General features: G+C 46.3%; 2 protein-coding genes across 3 annotated transcripts in view; both read left to right on the forward strand.

The window, feature by feature from the left end:
• Positions 1-17,083, forward strand: part of DOCK5 (dedicator of cytokinesis 5) — an 88,326-nt gene extending 71,243 nt beyond the window's left edge. The window contains exons 34-52 of one of the 2 annotated variants that reach the window (XM_083184773.1): positions 1,006-1,091; positions 1,178-1,334; positions 1,442-1,482; positions 1,579-1,669; positions 1,799-1,918; positions 2,007-2,096; positions 2,957-3,061; positions 3,267-3,408; positions 10,292-10,373; positions 10,466-10,550; positions 11,652-11,738; positions 12,896-13,072; positions 13,366-13,449; positions 13,563-13,700; positions 13,810-13,952; positions 14,040-14,193; positions 14,357-14,507; positions 15,158-15,270; positions 15,354-17,083. In XM_083184773.1, the coding sequence (XP_083040899.1) occupies positions 1,006-1,091; positions 1,178-1,334; positions 1,442-1,482; positions 1,579-1,669; positions 1,799-1,918; positions 2,007-2,096; positions 2,957-3,061; positions 3,267-3,408; positions 10,292-10,373; positions 10,466-10,550; positions 11,652-11,738; positions 12,896-13,072; positions 13,366-13,449; positions 13,563-13,700; positions 13,810-13,952; positions 14,040-14,193; positions 14,357-14,507; positions 15,158-15,270; positions 15,354-15,452 (2,145 nt within the window). In that variant the 3' untranslated portion in view covers positions 15,453-17,083. The remainder of the gene's footprint in view (positions 1-1,005; positions 1,092-1,177; positions 1,335-1,441; positions 1,483-1,578; positions 1,670-1,798; positions 1,919-2,006; positions 2,097-2,956; positions 3,062-3,266; positions 3,409-10,291; positions 10,374-10,465; positions 10,551-11,651; positions 11,739-12,895; positions 13,073-13,365; positions 13,450-13,562; positions 13,701-13,809; positions 13,953-14,039; positions 14,194-14,356; positions 14,508-15,157; positions 15,271-15,353) is intronic. The other variant, XM_083184774.1, reaches the window with a different exon arrangement.
• On the forward strand, positions 6,961-9,027 carry LOC146075487 (uncharacterized). Its single transcript, XM_083184775.1, has 2 exons — positions 6,961-8,838; positions 8,913-9,027. Exons 1-2 carry the CDS (start codon positions 6,962-6,964, stop codon positions 8,914-8,916), a joined length of 1,881 nt encoding a protein of 626 aa, XP_083040901.1. The 5' UTR covers position 6,961; the 3' UTR covers positions 8,917-9,027.
• Positions 17,084-24,214: the final 7,131 nt, after the last annotated feature.

Genomic DNA, 24,214 nt, shown 5'->3' on the forward strand with positions numbered 1-24,214 from the left:
GAAACTTTCAAATATATCAAGAGTTTTAACAAGGTGGGAGACATTCTTCACAGGAAAAGGAGCAACAGAACACGAGGACATGCACTGACACTAGAGGGAGGAAGATTCAAGGGAAATTTGAGGAAGAATTACTTCACAGAAAGAGTAGTGGATAAGTGTAATAGCCTCCCATCAGAGGCAAATACAGTAGTACAATTTAAACATGCTTGGGATAGGCATATTAATATCCTTACAAAAAAATAAGGATCAAATATGGTTTGAGGTAACGTTTAAAAAAGGTGCAGACTAGATGGCACAAATGTGTGAGCATAAGGCAAGGTGTATCAAAGCTTGTAGAGAGATTAGGTGCCAGACAATTAACTCCTAAACATCATTGTACAGGGGGATTCAATCTGTGTCGATTTATTTCCTGACGAGAAATATCAGCACTCACCTATTCATTTGCCGTTATCGACAGCATTGAAGGGTGTCCGATCTGACTTGATCTGTTTTGCCGGGCGCAGAATGTCGAATTCACGGCCATTTTTTTACATAGATCCATGGACTATCCAATACTCGACAGCCAGAACATTCAATTCTCGCTGTCGAGTTTCTGTTAGATGTAACTAAAGAAGCCCGGGAATCCAACTCTCTGGACGTTCCGACAACCGGAATCCTGGACTATATACCCCCTAATAATGTTAGGTGCTGATTGACTGGCACTTTACCTCTGTACGTTTAATTTTTCTTTACATTTTTGATACATTTCGGGGGTAGCTGTTCTTTACCAGAATGGACACGTTGTTGTCGTAAATCTATGTAGGCCAGGGAAAGCGAATGAGATAATATGTACATAACAAATTAAAACAATGTCTACAACAGGTGATCTAGTAAAGAATTGAGAGCAGTGCAGATCTATGGGATGATGGCTTTGAGCTCCATCTTGGAAGTAGCCATGTTTCCTCAGGGATTCTACAACTGTTTTCCAAATGCTTAGATTGACCATTGTCTGCCTGTGTTTCGCAGTTTGAGAATGAGCTGATCACTCGTTTGGATCAGGAGGTGGAAGGAGGACGAGGGGACAAGGAGTACAAGGACCTCCTGGAGAAGCTGTGAGTTTATACGTATACTGTATATCCATGATCTCTTCTATCTCCCCAACCTTCCCTGACCATTTCTGATGTCTGCCTATCCCCAGCTTGCTGGAACACTGCCGGAAACACAAGTATCTCTCCAGCTCTGGGGAGATATTCACTGTCCTGGTGAGCAGCCTGCTGGAGAACCTCCTCGATTACCGCACAATTGCCAACGATGAGAGCGAGGAGAACCGGATGAGCTGCACGGTCAACCTGCTGGTAGGAGAACACATAAACTGCAATGCAATCACTATGCCACGAATGTACTAACTCTATATAAAGACAGCCCATCCCAATACTGTTGTTTTTTTTAAACTCTTCAACAGAATTTTTACAAAGAGAAGAAGAGGGAGGATATCTACATTAGGTTTGTATAGACCACGACAGGTGGTTTGAGAGCTCCTGGTCTCCTGTGTTAACGGTTTGCTTACCGTTGTAACTGGTCCATGTGTCTTCTCTTCAGATATGTATACAAACTGCGAGACCTTCACCTTAGCAAGGAGAATTATACAGAGGCTGCATATACCCTATTACTCCATGCTGAGCTGCTGCAGGTGAGAGTACCATACAATTATGCTTGTCCTCTACCTTGTGGTGCTGAACTCTCTGACTCACATGTATTCACACATACAACCCTTTACCGTACGCATTTGTGGTGATGATCATGTTTTGGCTCCCTCTAGTGGTGTGATAAGCCGTGTGCACCTCACTGGCTGCAGCGCGACAGTTACACAGTGTACACTCAGCAGGAGTTGAAGGAGAAACTCTACCTTGACATCATATCGTTCTTCGACAAGGGCAAAGTGAGTACACCTGGGTGTTTCTGAATCACACAAACTGTGCCGTAGTCTATATGCCTTTGTGACTGTGCTCCTGTCCTGTCTGCTACAGATGTGGGAGCAGGCAATCATACGCAGCAAGGAGCTGATAGAGATGTACGAGAACCAGATGTTCCACTATGAGGCTCTCGGGGTCCTGCTGGTGAGCGATGCTTCACAAGCTGCTATTGTCCCCCCTGTACTTGCATCATGCTCCATGCTGTCACTTGTCACATGACCTGTACAGACTGCGATGTTGTATGGCGGAAGATGTAGCAAGAGAAAAATCAGCAGCTTTCTGTTATTTATCTAGCACCTTCTATAAAATGACACGCATTGGGTCGAACACTGAAGGTTGACGTGGAGGGAATGTTGACACAAGCGTTAGGTTGACAATTTCTAGGTTGACAGTCAAAAAGTCGACATGGGTTTTTAATTGTTTTTGTTGAGTCAACATGTGCCGACAGGCTGTATTTTATGCCCTACCATCCACTAGGGAGTGGAGGGAGAATAGAGTAGTGTGCCCGAAGCAAGGCCAGCGGGCATGGTGCACCGATACAGTGTTCATGTTAACCATGTTGACATTTGGGACAAACGCATGTTGTCCTTTTGACTATTGCCTTAGCCATTGTTGACCTCATGCATGCCGACCTGTTTCAGGTGTTGACTTAAACCATGTCAGTGGTCGACCCGATGCATGTCAACCTTGGGTTGGTTGACCCAATTACCCATACTCCTTGACAGCTGTGAGACCCTGCACCCCTATAGGCCAGTCCAGCCATGAACACAGGCCCCATATTTGCCCACCTCAGCTGACCTAGTGGACTATACTTTTTTTTAATTATTATTATTTTATACCAAAAGGGGACAGTATTGTGCCTGGACTGGTCTCCAGCTGTTACCCTAGTACAGCTGCTCACCCATCAGTTTGCAGAGAGCCTGAGGCCTCCTTCGGCTTATGCCCAACTCTCATACTTGTAGGGAGTCTTGTACCTGCTCCCTAACTGATCTTTGTATCCTCAGAACAAGCAAGCCGCCTTTTACCAGAACATCATGCAATCCCTGAGACTGCAGCCGGAGTACTTTGCTGTGGGCTACTATGGACAGGGGTTCCCTTCTTTCCTGCGGGTGAGATACGGATCACGTTATTCCATGTACAGTACATGTGGGCCTGTTTTTCAATGTCTTCTTTTTTCTTCCTTGCTTTGCCCTAACCTCCTGTATCCTTTACACCTCCTCTCCCTGAGACCTATGCTTCTTCCGTCTTCCTTCCGGAAGACCTCCATCCTCTATCACTGTCCTGTGTAGTGAAATTATGTTTTATTTTCTACAGAACAAAATTTTCATATACCGGGGGAAAGAATATGAACGTCTGGAGGACTTCAACCTTTGGCTTCTGACTCAGTTCCCCAACAGTCAGAAGCTCCCCAGCAGCTCCCTGCCTGGCGATGAGATCAGGAACTCACCTAAGCAGTGTATCCAATGCTATACAAAGGGGGGGGGGGGTTTTCTTAATGTTTGTAGTGGTTTCTGTGAGGTGGTTTTTCAATTGGATACAACGGTTTTAACGGAGCAGTGAAAACTGTACAAGGGCAATGCAGCTATACTTATTAGGTTAGATGAAGGATTTGGGATGGGGTAATAAAGAAAATGAGAAATACAGCTATATAATTTTGTACCATTTTCTGAAAGAGCAACCTTTTTTGTTTTGTTTTCTATAAACAAAATTTTATTAGTCCTCAAAGTAAAAATGAGCATACAAATACATATGATTACAGTGTTTCATACAAATCCAAAATATAAAGTATTCACTTTTAGTAATCAACCAAGTATTCACTTATTTAGTGGAAAAAGGGGGGAGGGGGGAGAAGAAACAGGAGAAAGGAAGGACAGGTAAAGCAGGAAAATAGTGGAAGGAGAAGATAGGAGTTTGTCATCAACGTCTACCTAGACATCCTAATGTCACAATGTCATATAAGTTTTGTAAACTTAAAGGTGAGATAGTTTGTCCTTAAATGTCACCCATGTCACCCAGGTGGCGGTAAAACTAGAGGGCGACATCTGTGAGGTAGAAGTGAGGTCTTTTATATAGAAATCAACTCTCTGTATCCAAAGGGATGTAGAAAATTGTATGGAAGTTCTCCAAAACCAAAGTAAATGCAGCTAGTACCATACCAAGTGCCGCAATAGCATTTTTTGTATTGGGGAAGTGGCATATCCATCAAGCTGAGGAGTCTCTGGAACTGGGAGCCAACTACCTTTTTAATCTGTTGTTATTCTATAGCATAAGTTCTCAAACTCTGTCCTTGGGACCCCACACAGTTTTTGTGTTTTCCAGGTCTCCTCACAGAAACACAAGTGAAATAATTAGCTCCACCTGTGTCAATGAGTAATGAACACACCTGTGCACCTGCTAGGTGACTTGCAAAACATAACCTGTTTGGGGTCCTGTGGTCCGAGTTTGAGAACCACTGTTCTATTGAAACTCTCCACTTTGTTTAATGAACCTTTCCGTGATATCTCACTTACCATTTTCATAATTATTTAGATATTTAGATCCCTCAGTATAAATTTAACTATTTTCTAAATGTCAACCTACCGGCTGTGCTAGAAAAAATGAGTTACCAGCTGATTGATTGGTAATTTACCTCCTATATGATCGGTGATGTCTTGACAGGAACAGGCAAAATGCATATTTCTCTGACATGCAGCAGGGACCACTGGAATCACATCGGGTATTAGAGCTGGGAATGCTGGGAGCTAGGCACTTCTTAATAATAATTAGGGGATACTGGCTCCTCCCCTCTAAGACCCACAATCCCCTCAGTGAGAAAATTGTGCCAGGGAGTTAGGTCACAGTTTTTTCTGCTCCTGCACATTTTTCTAGCTTTGGCTTTTCAATAGAATTTTTTCATCTTTACTTGATAGAATCCCTTCCCCACCTACTGAAAGGTGTGGGTCCGGGCATTCAGCGCCCCTGGAGTTCCAGGTCGTCAGTCAGGACCTCACTAAAGGTGCCTGCCTGCACGGGTTCCGTGCTCCTGCCGCCCCTCCAGCAAAGGGGACGCCAGTCACGAAGGAAGCCTCCGGTGGTGAGTAGAGCGCTGAGCGCACTTGCCACACGCCGTCCCCCGCTTCCCCGTCAGCCGCGCTGTGCGCGGGTCTCTGCAGCGAGTGAGGCGCCGCCATCTTGCAAGGCGCGTATCGCTGTACTATACCACGCGGCTGTAATAAGTGCCGGAGGTATTGCAGGGGTGAGCGCTAGCAAGCGGGTGTCTCTGGACGTTGTCAGAACGCCACAGGTTGGCTAAGCAGAGGGAGAGGGGACACGCTGTAAAACGGAGGCCGGCATGGCGCGGCCATTACACAGATACACAGTAAGCTGACTCTTTCCTGTTCACAGGTTACTGCAGCTTGGAAGGCTCTAAAAGTTTTATTGCTGACACAGTGTTTTGCGCTGTATTGTCACTAATAGGGCTCATTCTCCTCCAGGTCTCACAGAACCCTGAGGTTTTTGGCTTGTGAGAGGTGTATCTGTACTCAGTGTGTGTGTGTGTTTGCACCTGTATCGCGCGCTGGTGTTGGACCGGGCGAGCGGGGATCATGACGGGCAAATCCAAAGCCTCTCAGAAGGTTTTTGCTTGTACTGTCTGTTCAGCTAAGTTTTCTCAATACACAGCTGAGGGTAATGCCACTGTTTGTCAGTCATGTTCAGGTGCTGAATCTGCATCACTGGCGGGGTCTCAGGCGCCCCAGTGGGCCTCTACCTTAGTGGGTACTATGTCAAAGCTCACTTCTGAATTGGCGCTGGCTCGCAGAGCGGAGCCATCTTGGGCTACTGCCCTAGCAAGGTCGGTGGAGGGGTTAGCTAACTCCATGTCCAGACCAGAGAGGCCTTCTACATCTAGCAATAAGCGACCTTATCAGGCTATTATTGTGGAAGATGATTTGGAGGAGGAACAAGATCCATTTCACGAAATGGAGGATGGTGAATGGGAAGAGGTTCAGGATGTCATTCCTGAGGGAGAGCCGACTCCTTTAGGGATAGAGGCTCTCATTATGGCGGTAAAGGAGGTTCTTCGTTTACCGGAGGATCCCAGACCAGAGCCACAGGAGTTTGATCTGTTTGGAGGGGTTCAGAAGACATCAGTGGTCTTTCCTTGTCCAAATCAGGATCAGCTTCTGGCTGCATGGAAGAATCCGGACAAACGTTTTCAGATTCCCAGACGCTTCCCTTCTCTGTATCCCTTTGAGCCTGCGGCCCTAAGCAAGTGGGAGACTCCACCTCCGGTGGACACCTCAGTTTCCCGTCTATCCAAGAAAACAACTCTGCCAGTCCCAGGGGCTTCAGCCTTGAAAGATCCCTCAGATAGAAAATTGGAGGCTACTCTCAAGGCCATTTATGTAGCGGCAGGGACTCAACTCAGACCGGCAATAGTCTCGGCCTGGGTAAATAGGGCAAATGTTAAATGGGCAGAGCTAATCATTGAAGGATTGGAATCAGGTATGCCTATAGATGAGATTCGTTGCTTGGCTGAACATGTCAAGGAGTCTGCTATGTTCTTAGGAGAGGCGGCTAAGGATGTATCCTTAATCTCTTCCAGAATATCCGCTAGCGCCATTTCTGCACGGCGGGCCCTCTGGCTTCGCTCTTGGCAGGCGGACGCGGAGTCTAAAAGGGCTGTGGAGGGTCTTCCCTTTTCCGGGGACATCCTTTTCGGGCCTGAATTAGACAAATGGATCTCACAGGCGACGGGAGGGAAGTCGGCATTTTTACCGTCGGCTGCTCCTCCTCCTCCCAGAAGACAGCTCGCAGGTCCGTCTTTTCAGTCCTTTCGGACTCAGCGCACCTTTCGGGGTAGAGGAAGAGGTTTCCAGTCCTCTAGAGGGTCCAGAGCCAGAGCCCGCCCTCAGGCTGCTCCAAGAGCCCAGGAACCTAAGCCCCAGCAGAAGCCGGTGGCATGACGGTTTACCAGCTTCAGTCAACAGTTTACCAGTAGGTGCCCGTCTGTTGGCCTTCGGAACCCAATGGTTCTCCCTTTCGGAGGATCCTTGGGTTCGCAGAGTGGTATCAGAGGGGTACCGGATTCAGTTCGACTCCACTCCTCCGGTTCGATTCTTCACAACGGCTCTGCCAACATCTCAGGAAAAGAGAACGAGCCTGCTAGAAGCCATTCGGATCTTGCTGGAGGCTCAGGTCATCATGCCGGTCCCAGCATCTCAAAGGAACACAGGGTTCTACTCAACCCTCTTTGTAGTCCCCAAGCCGGATGGGTCAGTCAGGCCCATTCTCAACCTGAAGCCTTTGAATCTGTTAGTCTCGTATCAACCATTCAAGATGGAATCAATCCACTCAGTGATTGCTTCTTTGGAGCCAGGAGAGTACATGATATCATTGGATATCAAGGATGCTTACCTACACATCCCGATTTGCATCCCTCACCAGGCCTTTCTTCGTTTTGCCATCGGTCGGGATCATTTTCAGTTCAGGGCTCTGCCCTTCGGATTATCTTCAGCGCCCAGAGTATTCACCAAGACTCTATCAGTAGCAGTCGCATACCTCAGATGTCAAGGGGTGACAATAATTCCCTATCTCGACGATCTCCTAATCAAGGCCCCATCGAGGGAGTTACTGGAGAGTCATGCGAGGTTAACCACTCAGACGCTCACCAGCCTGGGGTGGATAATGAATTTCAAGAAATCCTCTTTAGTTCCATCCAGGAGGATCTTGTTCCTAGGCCTTTGGCTAGACACGGAGTCTCTGAGAATCTTCCTGCCGGAAGACAAGATCCAGGCTATCTTGCACCTAGTGCAGAGGATCCTACTTCCACAGAGGATCAGCCTCCATCTGTGCACTCAGCTGCTAGGAAAGATGGTGTCAGCCTTCCCAGCTCTGACGTGGGGACGTTTCCACTCAAGACCGTTTCAGTTGGATATTCTCAGAAAGGGTGCGGGCTCGCACCTGAATCTGCACAAAAGAATCCTCTTGTCGGCCGAGGCAAGACATTCACTACTGTGGTGGAGACACAGAAGGAATCTAATAGAGGGTCGTCGGTTTGCAGTCCAGGACTGGATTGTATTGACAACGGACGCAAGTCTACGCGGCTGGGGTGCCGTGGTACTTCATCTCTGCCTCCAGGGCAGGTGGGACCTGCAGGAGAGGCGCTTGTCTATCAATGTGTTGGAGATCAGAGCCATCTACAATGCTCTGTTGGAGGCTCAGGAGTTCCTTCAGGGTCAACACATAAAGATAAGGTCGGACAATGCCACGGCAGTCGCCTATGTGAACAGGCAGGGCGGCACGAGGAGCAGCATGGCCATGAAGGAGGTAAAGAAGGTTCTTCAGTGGGCAGAACGATCAGGAGTAGTTCTGCTAGCAGTGTTCCTTCCAGGTCGGGAAAATCTAGAGGCCGACTTCCTCAGCAGGGAGGACCTTCACCCAGGCGAGTGGTCTCTCAACCCCGAGGTGTTTCGGGAACTCACCGACAGGTGGGGAGTTCCCGAGGTGGACCTGATGGCGTCTCGAAAGAACCACCAGCTACCAACGTACGTGGCTCGTACAAGAGACCCTCAGGCCATAGCGGCGGACGCTCTGTCGACCCCGTGGGAGTTCAGCTTCGTCTACCTGTTCCCGCCGCTTCCACTTCTGGGCCAAGTGCTGAAGAGACTCAAGAGGGAGCCAGTGCAGGCTATTCTCATAGCACCCTGGTGGCCTCGCAGGACATGGTTCTCAGACATCCAGATGTTACTGGCAGACGAGCCAGTTCGGTTGCCCCTCAGACCGGATCTGCTCCTTCAAGGACCCTTCTTTCATCAGAATCTGCCACAGCTACATTTGACGGCGTGGCTGTTGAGACCGAGGTCTTGCGGGAGAAGGGAATTCCAAGAGCTGTAATCCCTACGATGTTAAGGGCCCGGAAGCCCGCCTCAGCAGCGCATTATCACAGAATATGGCGCTCATATGCGGGTTGGTGCGAAGGTAAGGGCTGGCCATTCCGGATATTCAAATTGTCCCGCCTTCTGTTGTTCTTACAGAAGGGGTTAGATGGGGGTCTGAGACTGGGTTCTCTCAAGGTCCAGGTCTCGGCCTTGTCTATTCTCTTTCAGAGGAGATTGGCCCTCATTCCTGAGGTACAAACATTTTTTCAAGGGGTTCTCCGAGTTCAGCCTCCCTTCGTGCCTCCCACAGCTCCTTGGGATCTGGACTTGGTACTAGCCTTCTTGAGGTCTGAGACATTTGAGCCACTGAACAGGGTGGAACTGAAGTTCTTGTGCTGGAAAACAGTTCTTTTACTGGCCCTGGCCTCAGCTCGCAGAGTTTCAGAGTTGGGTGCTCTGTCATGCAAGCCCCCTTATCTAATTTTCCACGAGGACAGAGCAGAGCTGCGTACCCAGGCAGGGTTCCTTCCGAAGGTGGTATCCTCATACCACATAAACCAGCCTATCGTGGTTCCAGCTTTTCAAGGAGAATCACCGGAGCAGTCCTCCTTGGACGTGGTCAGGGCCCTTCGGATTTACGTCAAGAGAACCAGGTCTATACGCAAATCGGATTCTTTATTTGTTCTCTATGACGCATTACGCAGGGGGTGGCCTGCGTCAAAACAGACAATTGCACGATGGATCAAGTGGACGATCCGTAGTGCTTATCTTCATGCGGGACAGGTGCCTCCTGTCTCCGTAACAGCTCACTCTACCAGATCGGTGAGTACGTCGTGGGCTGCTGAGAGAGGGGCTACCATCTCTCAGTTGTGCAGAGCGGCCACTTGGTCGTCTCAGAACACGTTTGTTAAGTTTTACCAGTTCGATACTTTTGCAACTTCAGCTTCAGCTTTTGGTCGTCTGGTCTTACAGAATCCCCAGCACTCTCCCTCCCGGGGCTTGGTCTTTGGAACCTCCCCGATGTGATTCCAGTGGTCCCTGCTGCATGTCAGAGAAAAGAGGATTTTGGTACTTACCGGTAAATCCATTTCTCTGAGATCAGCAGGGACCACTGGACACCCGCCCGGCTGTTGGATTCTGCCTGTTGTGGTTGCTGTTGCAGCCCGGTCCGATATCTGCGTGTTGTATGTATGGTTGTGTTATGGTTTTGTTCTGTAACCCTTTCCTCTGGTGGGCCAATTTCCTCACTGGGGGATTGTGGGTCTTAGAGGGGAGGAGCCAGTATCCCCTAATTATTATTAAGAAGTGCCTAGCTCCCAGCATTCCCAGCTCTAATACCCGATGTGATTCCAGTGGTCCCTGCTGATCTCAGAGAAATGGATTTACCGGTAAGTACCAAAATCCTCTTTTTTAAACCGCCTCCCCCCCCCCCCCCCCTCTGGCTTTGTGCCTGCTTGTGTCCTTACATATACCATCCAGATGTACAGTGCTTCAGTGTGAAACCACTGATGAATCTCCCGCCACGATACAAGGACAAGCTGGTGCCAGAGCAGATTCTCAGGTACGGTTTCGCTTCATCACATGTTCCAACATGGCTGCTCCCTGTGCACTTGGTGGTAAGTGCACTTGTTTCATTTGTATCTTTCCCTGCAGTTACTATCGGTGCAATGAGGTGCAAAGCTTCTCCTACTCCCGACCCTTCCGGAAAGGAGAGAAAGACCCTGACAACGAGTTTGCGGTAAGTATGTGCATATGTCAAATATTTGGGGGGATTCAATTAGCAGCTGCACAGAGAAAATGATGGTAGATTTGCGCTGTAGCAATTGGGGATATCTAATTGCAGACCCTTTTTTTCACCCTGAAAATGACCCGGTTAATGCACATTAACCCATAGAACCCAAGATGAGTTCCAGGACCTATGGGTAGTGTGGATTTCTTATTGAGCTTGCTCAGGCTCGAAAATAAATCCTTATTAACTGAGGGCCCCACTGCTCTATTAGCCCTTGATACATAATATAGCCTACTATGGAGTAAGTTCTCTTTGGAACATTCCCAGAAGTCTCTAGGAGAGGTGTATCAAGTCTTGGAGAGAGATACTATGAAGAAGTTGCCCCAAGCAATCGGCCAGCTTTTTATCATCCTTTCATAGAGTGTGCTAGATAAATGTGACAAACACTTTCGTTGCTTTGGGCAACTTCTCGATCCTAGAGACTACTTGGAGTGGTACAGCTAGGACTTTCTCCATCAGTACAGTAGCTTCTGTTTTGTTACAGGCTGTGCCAATATTTTCCCTACCCGTTCTCATACAAACCAACAACTATCCCAGGAGATGGCTCATTCTACCAGCTGCCATAATCGTGTGGCCTTGAAAAAGCCAAGTCCATTCCTCCGGCTTGCTAGGGATGTGTACTTGCTTCTAATTACTTTTACCAAAGACATAGGGGGTTATTCTGGTGGATTGAGTCCACGATGCCCTGCGAAGGTACAGGGGATGCGAATGGAACTGAACAAGGTCCATAGATCTGTCTCTATGAACAAGGGGTCTGTGTGTCACTAGAGAACAGAAGGGTAGATGTATGAAGCAGTGATAAGGGAGGAGAAGTGATAAAGTGCCTGGTACTTTATCACTGGCCAATCAGCTCCTGACTGTTCAGTTACAGGCTGGGTTTAAAAAGGGACAGTTAGGAGCTGATTGGCCGGTGATAAAGTACCAGGCACTTTATCACTTCTCCTCACTTATCACTGCTTCACACATCTACCCGCAGTCACTTCACAAACCAAACACTGTTTATAATGTGGAGATTTATACTGATGTTCTGTGTGTTTTCCTTTACCTCAGACGATGTGGATTGAAAGGACCACGTTCACAACGGCATATAAGCTGCCCGGAATGCTGAAATGGTTTGAAGTGAAGCAGTTCCAGACTGTAAGTAGCATCTGCTGTTTACTTAAAGTCGGTTACACACTAGTTGATTATTTGGACAATCTACCGTTCTGAAGAAGGTTGGGACTATACATTGCCCACATCGCTCAGTGTGTACTCACAGTTGTTCCCTGGGTCATCTTGTCCAGTAGGGTTATCACCCGTCCGGGATTACTCCGGACAGTGTGGTCATTTAAGACCAGAGTCCAAAAGGGGTGGCACTATACAATGTCCGGGAATAGGCAGATTCTAGCTGCCTATTCCCGGACATTGTATAGTCCGGGAACGCCACCCCTCCGGACTCCGGTTTGTGTATATGGGCGCTTAGGTGATAAAACAATTAGAAAAAATTATATGTCAAATACATACACGCTTTGAAATCCACCTGTTTGTCTGAGGGTCTAAATTTTAAGACCTCAACCTGATAAGACACAAGCCAATGCAAAACATAGTGCAATTCTGTTAGGCAAAAAGGACAATTTATTAGTCTCACAGGAAACTTACAAACAAACAGGGTAAAAAAGCATACAACCATAACTACAAATTATCGTGCTAAAGGTGCCCATGCACTAGTGCGATTTGGGCACTGTTTATCCAATTCTGAGGCATCAGGCAAGAAATTGAGTGAAAAGTGTCAAATCACATTTGCATAACCTCCAATTCCGATCCAATACCCGTGCACATCCCGTGCACATCAATTCGGAGCCGGAGATTGCCATGGCTGCCATAAAGATTTATCCGATCTGGCAGCCATGGCTGGGGCCGCATATGATACATCATATGCTAAAGGACTACATACAGTGTATCATATGCGACTTCTACACTGCAAGCAGTCACATAAGTGTACAGTATGGGGGGCATAACAGGTGTTTGTGGCTTAGAACTCACTGCCAATTATCTCTTAGCAAGTGACCTTTACCCTTCGGCCATGATGTTGTTGACTCAAATTCTTGCAGCACATTTCTCATGAATCACCGGTCTGGTACATCAGGGTCATCCCATGACTGAACTGTCCTTTTTATATTGTCCCAGTAGGAAAGGCTTTCTATGCTACAGTCAGTTATGTCTGCCTAATGACACACTACTGCAATGAATTAGGGTATGGTTGCTACAAGCAGCAAATTGCTTACTATTCATGTATTGCCTTCTTTGCTTCATAGGAAGAGATCAGTCCACTGCAAAATGCCATTGAGACCATGGAGCTGACTAATGAGAAGATCAGTCACCAGGTCCAGCAGCACAGAGCTGACCATAGTCTTCCCCTGCACCCACTCTCTATGCTGCTCAATGGGATTGTAGACCCAGCGGTCATGGGAGGATTCGCTAACTATGAAAAGGTGGGTTAGGATCACAGAGGCAGTTCCTAGCCTGCACTCTCATGAGTCCTACAAGATGATTGGCTACACTGTGTGTGTATGGCAGGTTCTCCACTTTCCATTTTAAAGAAACCTTTATATTTTAAAACCTGTATTGAACACAACAGAGTTGCTTTTTGTGGTCTAGATTCAATCTGCACGGCGGTGTTGTGGCCAGAGTTTTGTTTGGAGATCATCCTAGGGTTCTCTTCCTGTGTCTGCCATCGTGTCCCCGTTTCTTGACAAGCCCCTTCTTCCTTGTCTGTTTCTTACAGGCTTTCTTCACTGAGCGCTACCTCCAGGAAAATCCTGCAGACCAGGACAAGATTGAGCTGCTGAAACAGCTGATTGCCCTACAGGTGAGGGCTGGTTTCAGTATGGATTTGCATGCATCCAGATAGCCTAAAAGACCCAAATTTCTGTTATCAGCCAGTTGGTCATGGTGCTTCTCCTCTCCACTGTTTATATCCAGATGCCTCTACTGGCCCATGGGATCAGGATTCACGGGGAGAAGCTGACGGAGAATCTCCGGCCTCTTCATAACAGACTAGTGTCCTGTTTCCAGGATATGAGAGGGAAAGTGGAAAAGCTGTATGGGACGATCACTCTGGTGCGGTCATTGTAGTAGGACAAAATAGCAGTAGAATTTGGTGATCGGGGAAACAGCAGAGCCTAACACAGACATGAGAATAACACAGCCTATCATTGTTTTCCTACAGCCCTCCAGTTTGACAGATAGGAAGTTGAGTCGTGCTGGCTCAGTGGTAGTCCCGTATATCACATCCGCCACACTCAGACGGTTGTCCACTGTGTCTTCCTCGTCCTCTTCAGGAAGCGGCAACTCCAGACCAGGATCAGAAGGGTATACCTGGTCACATCTCCCATACTGGTATATATATAAATCCTTGTGACATGAAATGTACTTCATGATTTCCTTTTTTTCTTTCAGGTCAATTGCTGAGCCTGTTCCTTCTCGCCGCGGATCCCTCATTACTCGTCTTGATGAGCACAGTGACCGAGAAGAGATGGACAGCCGAGTGATGAAACTGAAGCATAACCTTCGTCAATCTCAAACAATTACTGAGCGTCCCAGAGAGAAGGAGGTGAGATATGGGGGAGGGGATATTTGAACTGTTGCTGGATAATAGAAAAATAAAGCTCAACATAGAGGCAAATTGGAATAACAATGTGTGGAAGATACTTAACACAGTTGGTGTAAGAGTTCATTGAAGACCTATCTACCATATATACAATTTCCTCATTCAGGTAAATTCCCAAAGCTCATCCTTCAAGTCCCAGCGCCCAAAGAGCCTGCAGATTGCCGATGGGCGCCTCAGCCTGCACACAGGTTCACCGAACCAAGGGGCCACCACACTTTCTCCTTCTCCCATTACCCCAAGGACTCCAAGAACCCACAGTAAGTATGGCAGTTGCACAATCTATTCCTCACCATCTCTGATTTTCTCTTCATATGACCTTAAAGTTAAATGTGATCCATGTAAGAAATATTACCTTTTATATTCTAATGTGATGAATGCCCCTCATTGTATTCGGTAAAAAGGTAATATATTATCTATAGCTGAATTCTTCATTGACCCTTGATGGGAGAGTGATGGAACTGTAACATAAGACTTTGTATCATGCTTCTATTAATTGGGTGGAATCAGTGCGAGAATGACCATTTTCCCAGAGATCTCTGCATGTGTAGCAGAGAAATCACCAGGAATATGGTTCTGGCACATTGCTAGAGTTTACTCAATGCAAGGGCCAGCGAGAGGGTGGCCTGCATGTGCTCATCTCCCCATCCTCTCTTGAACCACCACTGCCCGCAGTATACAGGTAACACAAGGGTTAATTACATTTTTGGTAATAATATATTTACTAGCCTCCCTTGTCACAGCTGCATCTTGACTTTCACACCCAACTACATCTAAAAGGGGGACAGTTTGGTTATTACTGGCCCCTAAAATTTATGTACACTGGATAGAAGGTAGATGACTAGGAGGTGGAGTATTTGGGGAATGGCACAGAATGTCTTCTTCACAAGTGATTATATTGGTCACACAGGTTTCCCTTCACTTTCCATGCACGGTGACATGGCAGCACAGATCTTGGGGTCACCTCCCCCACCACCTCCGAAAAGCAGATCCAATGAGGGCAGCCAACGGCTTTCAACAGAGGTAAGTCACACCAGTAAGGTGTATACTATTATGGCAGAACATTGCCTTCAGACAACCAGACATTTTGTTATTTTTATTACTAGATCACTTCCAACCTGCTGCAGAGACGGGATGAAGCAAAGCCACCCACACCACCACCGAAGGTTAGGAAGTCCAGTGTAATCCAGGAACCTGGGATTTAATGGATCTCTTCAATGTACAGTGGCATGGACCAAATAATAGGCTCTTGAGACTTGGAGTTAGCACAAACCCTCTTCAAAGAGCAATAATTCAACCAAGGTTTCGGGTGTCCAAGACTGTCCTATCAATCTCGGTCACAAGGATCCACCCACATTGTGCTGAGTAATGCACTCCAACTGGATATGGCACACTCCGTATTCGGGCGTAGTGTGTGGAACAGAAGCATTTATGTTGACCATATGGTTTACGTTAAACGAAGGTCTTACTGATGGAATTTAATCATTATGAACGTGTTCTAGAAACTGATTTGGAAACTCCAGATACTTCCTCCAGAAGTTATGCATTAATGAAGAAGTGGGATTACGATGATTCATAAAGATAACTTCCCCAAACTAAATTTTGTACATATGGGAACTCGACACAGTTAAGCGGAACCAACGAGTCTTAGCTCGGCCCACCTTTTTGTTTTAAATCTTACCTTTTTACTACTTCTTGCTAATGATGGCTTTTAATACACAACGTCAGTGAATACTGTTGGAAAGGAAGTACATAATGGATGCATAATCTGTTGAATATAGGGAAAGAAAAGGAAATTTCAACTATAGGTATTAGTTTGCGCTCACTTAATGCCTTAAATGTCAAGTCTATTAATTATATTTATATGTCATGAGATTATTTAAAGATAAATAAAATATTTTACTATAATAAAAATATCCCCCCAAAAAACAATATAGACATGCAAATGTCATCCCATGAGAATGCGCACAGCTTCAGGGTATGTGGAATGTGTTGTTTCGGAATGGTGTAATGCAGGTATATTCAAACTGTGGCCCTCCAGCTGTTGTGAAACTACATGTCCCATCATGCCTTGCAGCAGTTTGGCTATTAGGGAATGCTTAAACTATGACAAGGCATGCTGGGATATGTCGTTTCATAACAGCTGGAGGGCCACAGTTTGGCCATGTCTGGTGTAATGCAATGCGAGCACCTTCATCGGAAGATCACATGTAGCCAGAAATAAGCATACATTCTGTCTTTATATTAATTCTTGGTTTTATGGTCCAATTTTAAACATGTACTATTGTGTTTAATGTAGTTTCAGGGACCACTTTACCTAATGTGCAGGTTGCTAAAGTGATATTTAGCCTGTAAAGATATTTTCAGATATGAAGGGGGCGGGGTTTATTTATGAATAAAAGATATAGGGCCAGATGTTCTAAGCTTCAAAAAAGTGATAAAATTGAGAGTGATAAACCACCAGCCAATCGGCTTCTAACTCTCTAATGCTACAGGCTGTGTTTGAAAAATGACAGGAGCTGATTGGCTGGCTGTTGATCACTCTCCACTTTATCACTTTTTGAAGCTAAAGTACAGCTGGCTCATACACCGTTCTATAGAATAGCACTGAAGGGAGGCTTTCTGAATTTCAGGGGTAGCTATTAAAGGCAGGTGTCAGTGGTGTAGCTACGTTTTGGGCACCCCCCCGCCGTTAGGGGGGGCGCCCATGCCCACCCCCCGCCACCGCCCCGTCGAGCACCCCGCGCCGCCTATGCTTACCCCCTCCCCCGCAGTCTTACCTATCGCGCTGGTTCCGGCGGCTCCGTCCGTTCATCTGCTGAGGACCACCACAAAATGGCCGCCCCCGTACAGCAGACAGTTTCAGAGAACTGTTTGCTATATGGGGGCGGCCATTTTGTTGAGGTCCTCATCAGAAGAACGGAGCCGCCGGGACCAGCAAGATACGTAAGTCTGCGGGGGATTGGGGGGGGTTAACTATAGCACAGCGCCCCCGCGGTGGCGGGGGCTGCGGTGCTATAGTTACGCCCCTGGCAGGTGTATCAAGCCTTGAAGAGAGTGGAAATGTTGCCCAAAGCAACCAACCAGCTTCTAACTTATAATTTCAAAGACTGTCCTAGATAACTGGAAGGTAGTAGCTGATTGGCAGCTTTGGTATCTCACGCCAAGGCTTGATACATCTTCCCCATAAGTTGTATAACATTCACTTTTGCACATCTGCCATAGGGGAAGATGTATCCAACCTTTGAGAGAGAAAGTCGAGTTGCCCATAGCAACATTTTTTTTTTAACTGCTAGATAAATGTTAGCTACAAACCTGATTGGTTGCCATGTGCAACGTCTTCACTTTATCTTTCAAAGGTTTCATATATCAGCCGTATACTGTAGTATGGAAACTTAGGCCTTTTACTACTGTATCAACTTATATTGGTGGCTCTTTAAATCTTCTCAATCTGTGCCCTCCCATTTCTGTATTTTGTACTCTTCTCCAAAATCACTCCTAAGAAGAGGGTCATCTACACTCCATACCTCCATTGAATGGAGAGTAAAACATATATGCTGTAATTTATTTGTACAGTTAATGTAAATATATATTTGCATTGATAGGGGATGCCACCATATTTGGCATTAGACTGACAAATTAGAGCTGGTCTTGGAAATTTCAATAAAAAAACAGAACCCCGAAAGGAGAAAGCATTAATGTAATGTTATGAACACCTCTGCATAGTCTATTTTATTACAGTCTACCTATGTTAGTGTCTGTGTGTTTCACTTTACACAATTGGGTTTTCATTATCCTATAAGATACTGGGACTGGGTTCAGGGCAGGCAGGTGCCATTGGTCTCCTGTTGACCTATTTCATTTATATTTTCTACCCTGTGCATATCCCCCCCTAACATTGGTGGTTCATGGAGCAGGGCTGAAAAGGGGGTGGGGCCTTGGAGGAAGGTGGTTGAGATGCTGGAATGTCCTCAGGCTCTATCAGCACTGTGAATAGATGCATCTATTATCCCACTACTTACCCACTTATATGCAGAGCAGCGGAATCTGCACCCCCACTGCAGTCTCTGCAGTCCTTGAGCGGGATAACGGGACAGTCCTAGAATAACGAGATTGTCCCGCTGAATGGGGAATAGTTGGGTGGGTATGCGGTGTGGGGCAGGGGCCAAGGTGGCGCTGCTCTGTGATTTCCTAGTACAGAGCTGAACTCCCGAAACCATTACAACAAAGCTGCTGCACCACCGTGAAAACATTTTAATTTTAGCGTGAGATTTATGAAGCCTTGGAGGGGAAAGTAGAGTGCTCAAAGCATCCAATCCACTCCTTATCTGGTACACTCTTTCTAATGACAAGAAGAAGCTGACGTTGCTTGGGGCAACTACATTTTTCTCTCTTCAGGGCTTGATACAGATGCCCTCAATGCTCCCTTTTAACCTTTGCGACCTAGTTAACCACTATGGCCCTCCAGCTGTTGTGCAACTACAATTCCCTTCATGCCTTGTCACAGTTGTGCTATTATTGAATGCTAAAACTATGGCAATGCATGTTGGGATGTGTAGTTTCACAACAGCTGGAGGGCCACAGTTTGGCCATGCCTGACCTAGGTTATACTATAAGTCAGGCATGTCCAAACTATGGCCCCCCAGCTGTTGTGCAACTACAATTCCCTTCATGCCTTGCCACAGTTTTGCTATTAGGGAATGCTAAAACTATTGCCAGGCATGCTGGGGTGTGTAGTTTCACAACAGCTGGAGGTGCCACAGTTTGGACATGCCTGCTATAGGTAGTGCCGGCCATGGTTGACCCACCCTCAAATTAAAGGTGGGAAAAACAGAATGCATGAACAGGTTGGGGTATGATAAATGTAATGACCATGCAGGTGTTATAGAGCACATAATTGGTCATTAGATTTAATAGCTCTGCCTCAACTCATCTCCCAGGCACTCACACTGTCGGATAGCCACATAAAGCATCACTAGGCAAATTTGCAGGAAACCTGGGAAATGTTTTACCATGCCTTCTTTATATTTGCCTAACCATACAGAGCTCATTATTTAATAATCCAGCATAAGTATACATTCAGAATATCTACAGAAGGCATATTTTGCATCCACATATATATAATTCATGTAAGATGTCTACAAGTCCCTGGAAACTAATATATTTTTGCATCCCCCCCCCAAAGTACTTGTATGTCTTGTTTGTAATAAAATGAAGTCCCTGTATTCTTCCAGTCCCTCTCTTCCTTTGCACTCATCACTGTGATTTCATGATGTTCCGGTTATACTGATGATGAATGTCAGGGGGCCTGAGCATATAAGGCTGATGCCCCTGATAGTTATAGACCGTTTCTAAAGGGAGTGTAGAGAAACTGTAGATGCACCACTATCTGTACCAGGCGAAGTTGTATGTACAGTAGGTTGCGTTGCCCTCTTAAGCATTGGTGCCTTCTAACATTGGAGGACTCACAATCAGTAGACTAGTCTACCTGTGCTTTATCTCTACTCTAGATATTTGGATTAAGGGGAGACACTTACTAGTTGTTAGTAGAAATAAACACAACAGATAATGTGATTGTCTATACCAGGGAAACCTGTCCTCAAGATCTACCAACAGTTCATGTTTCTCAGGCCACCTGTGGATCTATAGTAGGAATGAATGCAGAATGTTTGTAAATGTGACAGTTAGTAATGACTACAGATGCGCACCAGCTAGGTGATGTGGAAAATGTGGACCGTTGGTTGATATCAAGGCCCGGTTTGGCCACTCCTAGGCTATACATACATGTTGCATCTTACATGAAGGGATGAATGATTTGGTAACAAGAAAATTCGTTCAACATCATAATTGTTGGTCATTTATATTACATTTGCAGTTAATTATATGTGTTCAGATTGTAGTACTTAAGGGGAACGGTTTTAATGATCTACATTCGTTACATAAAATTTGTGTAGTATCTGCGCAATAAGCTTCCTTCAGAACTTGAATGAAGATGGTTGGGACAAACTGGTCTCTCCTGTACCATCAATTGTTTTCTCTCTGCCTTCAGTTCCCAATGACTTGCTTACGGATTCGGCATGAAAAGCCGGCGGTCGGGATCCCGGCGTTTAAAATCCCGACGCCGGAATCCCGACAAGGGGGGGACGTGGATCGTCCCCCCTCGCCACAGGGGGAGAAATTGTCGGGATTTCGGCGTTCGGGATTTTGAACGCCGGGATCCTGACCGCCGGGATTTAAACTGCATCCCCTTGCTTACACCTCATGTCTTCTTTCTGTGTACCCTCACATTAGATCAGCGGTAGCCAAATTCAGTCCTCGAGAGCTACCAACAGTTCAATTTTTCCTCACCACCTAGCTGGTGCACCCATTACTCATGGACACATTTTAAAAGATCCACAGGTGGAACTAATTACTTAATTTGTCTGTGAGGAGACCTGAAAAACATTAACTGTTGGTAGCTCTGGAGGACTGGAGTTGCCTACCCTTGGATTATATGTTACACTCCAAGAAGCAGGGTTCTCCTCCCACCTGTTCTCTCAGCCCTCTTGTACCGCTCATCTCTTCCGCAAGCTCTTAAATGACCAGTCTTGCCATCGCTATTGATGACTTATCTCTACCTTAGCCAGCCACCTGCTTACCATCCATATTGTGTACTGAGAGATGTGGTGCTAATTGTTATCTTGTGTCCTATTTATGTTTTAGCCTCTGTATTGTTCAGTTGGTACTCTTTACCTAGAAGGGCGGCCATCGCATGCACTAAAAAATCTCATGCGATGCGACCGACGCGATGCCCGCGATTTCCCATAGGGAACCATGTTAAATGTCCCAATTGACCCGATTTTCCTGTTCAATGTCTCAATTGACCCGATTTTTACATAGGAAACAATGTTAAATGGCTCACAGAGGCCAAATAGGCACCCTGAAGTGTGAAATGGCCCCCACAATTGTTAACGCCACCCCACGATCAACGTGAACCCGAAGCGTGGCGAGCGGCGGCGGTACGCGTCCTACGACCTTTTCATACCCCCACTATCCACGTCGGCGTGGAGTTGAGAATAGAAAGTGTGGCGAGCCACCGAGCCCGAAGCGTGGCGAGCCCCGCGAGGGGACGCGGACACCTTCACAGGTATACGCGTCCCCTCGCGGGCTTCACAGATGTCCGCGTCCCCTCGCGGGGCTCGCCACGCTTCGGGCTCGCCACACTTTCTATTCTCAACTCCACGCCAACGTGGATAGTGGGGGTATGAAAAGGTCGTAGGACGCGTACCGCCGCCGCTCACCACGCTTTGGGTTCACGTTGATCGTGGGGTGGCGTTAACAATTGTGGGGGCCATTTCACACTTCAGGGTGCCTATTTGGCCTCTGTGGCCCATTTAACACTGTTTCCTATTGTGACATTTAACATTGTTCCCTATGGGAAATCGCGGGCATCGCAACGCATGCCATTTTTTGGTCGCATGCAATGCGACCGACACGATTTTTTTTTACTAACGATGCCCACGATCAAAATCGTGGGCGCCCTTCTAGGTAAAGAGTACCGTTCAGTTTTACCCTGCTCTGTCTTATTGGGTGCTGGATGGTCTCCCGACAGTCGGAATTCGAATTTTGACGGTCAGTAGATCGGCGCCGGAATCCTGACTGTTAAAAGCCTGATGGTCGGGATCCCAACTGATGGGCTATTCTCCTTCTTGGGGGCCCACAACTCCCACAATGGAGGATAGAAACATGTGGCGAGCCACAGAGCCCACAGCGTGCCGGCAAGGGGCTTTGTAGCGTTCACCCCCCTTTCGGAGCCTCGGCAGTCAGAATTCCAACGTCAATCTAATGACCATCGGAATCTCGGCTATTGGGAGTTCATACCACACCCATCTTACTGTTGACCTGCGTGTGGTGCTGCGGACCACATATAAAGTATAATTGTTACCTGGTGCCACACATGCAATAAGGGTGTATATGTAGGTTATGTATCCTTTGGCAGGTAACAAACATTTTTTTTTGTTTAGTGCTAGTTAAAACACATTTCAAGCATACGTGTCTGAAATATGGGTACTTATATGTTAGTTGGGTGCCCAATTAGCATACGTACAATTACTTAGGGAAATCGCATCGCATCACATGGGCCATTTTAAGGGCATGCGATTTTCCTATGTAATTTATTCACTGCTCTCTTAGCCCTGGGGCATCGCACCTCCCGCAAAATCGCATGCGATGCGATTTTATAGGGTGTACAATAATAGCATTGTATGACATACAATGATGTTTTAGGCACCCCCCCCCCACTATCCACGCCACCCCGAAGCGTGGCAAGTGTAGTGGAATGCGTCCTCCGACCTTTTCATACCCCCACTATCCACGTCGGCGTGAAGTTGATGTTATATAGTGTGGCGAGTGCAGCTGATTACTTAACATGTATTCCGCGTCCCATCACAGGGCTCGCTGCGCTCGCCACACTATATACAATCGAATCCACGCCGACGTGGATAGTTGGGGGAATGAAGAGGACGGAGGATAAGTTCTGCCGCCGCTCGCCACGGGGTGGCATGGATAGTGGGGAGGGGGGGTGCCTAAAACATCATTGTATGTCATACAATGCTATTATTGTATACTTAATGTCATGGCATTGTACACCCTATAAAATCGCATCACATGTGATTTTGCGGGAGGTGCGATGAGATTCTTCTGGGGAGCAGTGAATAAATTACATAGAAAATCGCATTGCATGGCCAAAATAGCTTAGTGGGCGCCCAACTAACATATAAGTACTGAAATATGTTTGATATGTATTTTAAATCATTCAACAAAACTTAGTATGATCAATATGTTCATATATATCAGGAAGAAAATGGGTATGGACTGGCTCAGAACAATGATTTTTTCAGCATACATCAACATGTTTCTTGGCCTTGTTCTTTATAGTATCCAATTGTCAATTGTCCATAGCACACAGGTGCTATGGACCTGAGTAGTCTTCGGTGTAAAACATTTCTGGTTGTGGGTACTGTGCAGGGTTTCAAAAATATAAAGGTTTGTGCAGGTGGATCGAAGGGGGGGGAAATAAGATTTAAAAAACCTGGAATTGTCATCTGCAAAACTCCACCTAGTGGACAATAATGTGAAATACAGACATAGAAATATACTGTAGGGCCTGATTCGGACCTTCCCACTGTTGTGCAAATTTGTCCTGCGATCAGATAGCTGCTGCCCGGACAGAATGAAATCCCGCCCTGTGTAAGTCTGCAAATGACTTGCAAATGGATTGACAGCCATCTCTAGTAACAATCACAATGAAAATGTTTAAATGCACACAACCGGCATGTACAGAAACTCCCGATGTACCCCTCACTCAGTGTACAGATTTTAAAACATTTATGATATTGAACCAAATAGCACATTGGGGTTCAGTACAGTTTGTTGATATTGAGATTCTTAGAACAAGTTTGGCCAAAAATGGGCAAGACCTGCATATATTTATTTATATGGGGGTAATTTACTAAGATGGGAGTTCTAGTTCAGACAGGATGTTGCTATGGCCAACCAATCAGATACTCTCTATTATCTTCTAGAAGGTTGCTAAATAAATAAGTAGATTCTGATTGGTTGCCCATAGATTGATAGCAACATCCCATGTGAAATAGAATTCCCATCTTAGTAAATTTGTTAGTATTAGAATCTCTGTTATACTCTCTGTTATACTCTCTGTTAAATGGTAGGGTATTAGATATGTTTGATCCTTATTCTTAGTGCTTTCAGTGGGCGCCTGTATTTTTTTCTTTTGTTGATTGGCGCTACGTGTCTCCATGGTAGCACATCTTATGTTTAATATTAGGGTGTGCAATATGCATCATTTTAGCCCTGCCCCTTGCTGGTATCCTCTCCCTATCTCGGCCACTTCACCAGGACATTGGACGAATGTGGCAGAATTCACCTACTGTTCCAGGGATGTGGAGGACTACCGAAAAAATTGTGA

This window comes from Crinia signifera, chromosome 4 (genome assembly GCF_055691185.1).
Source record: "Crinia signifera chromosome 4, ASM5569118v1, whole genome shotgun sequence".
Lineage (NCBI taxonomy): Eukaryota > Metazoa > Chordata > Amphibia > Anura > Myobatrachidae > Crinia > Crinia signifera.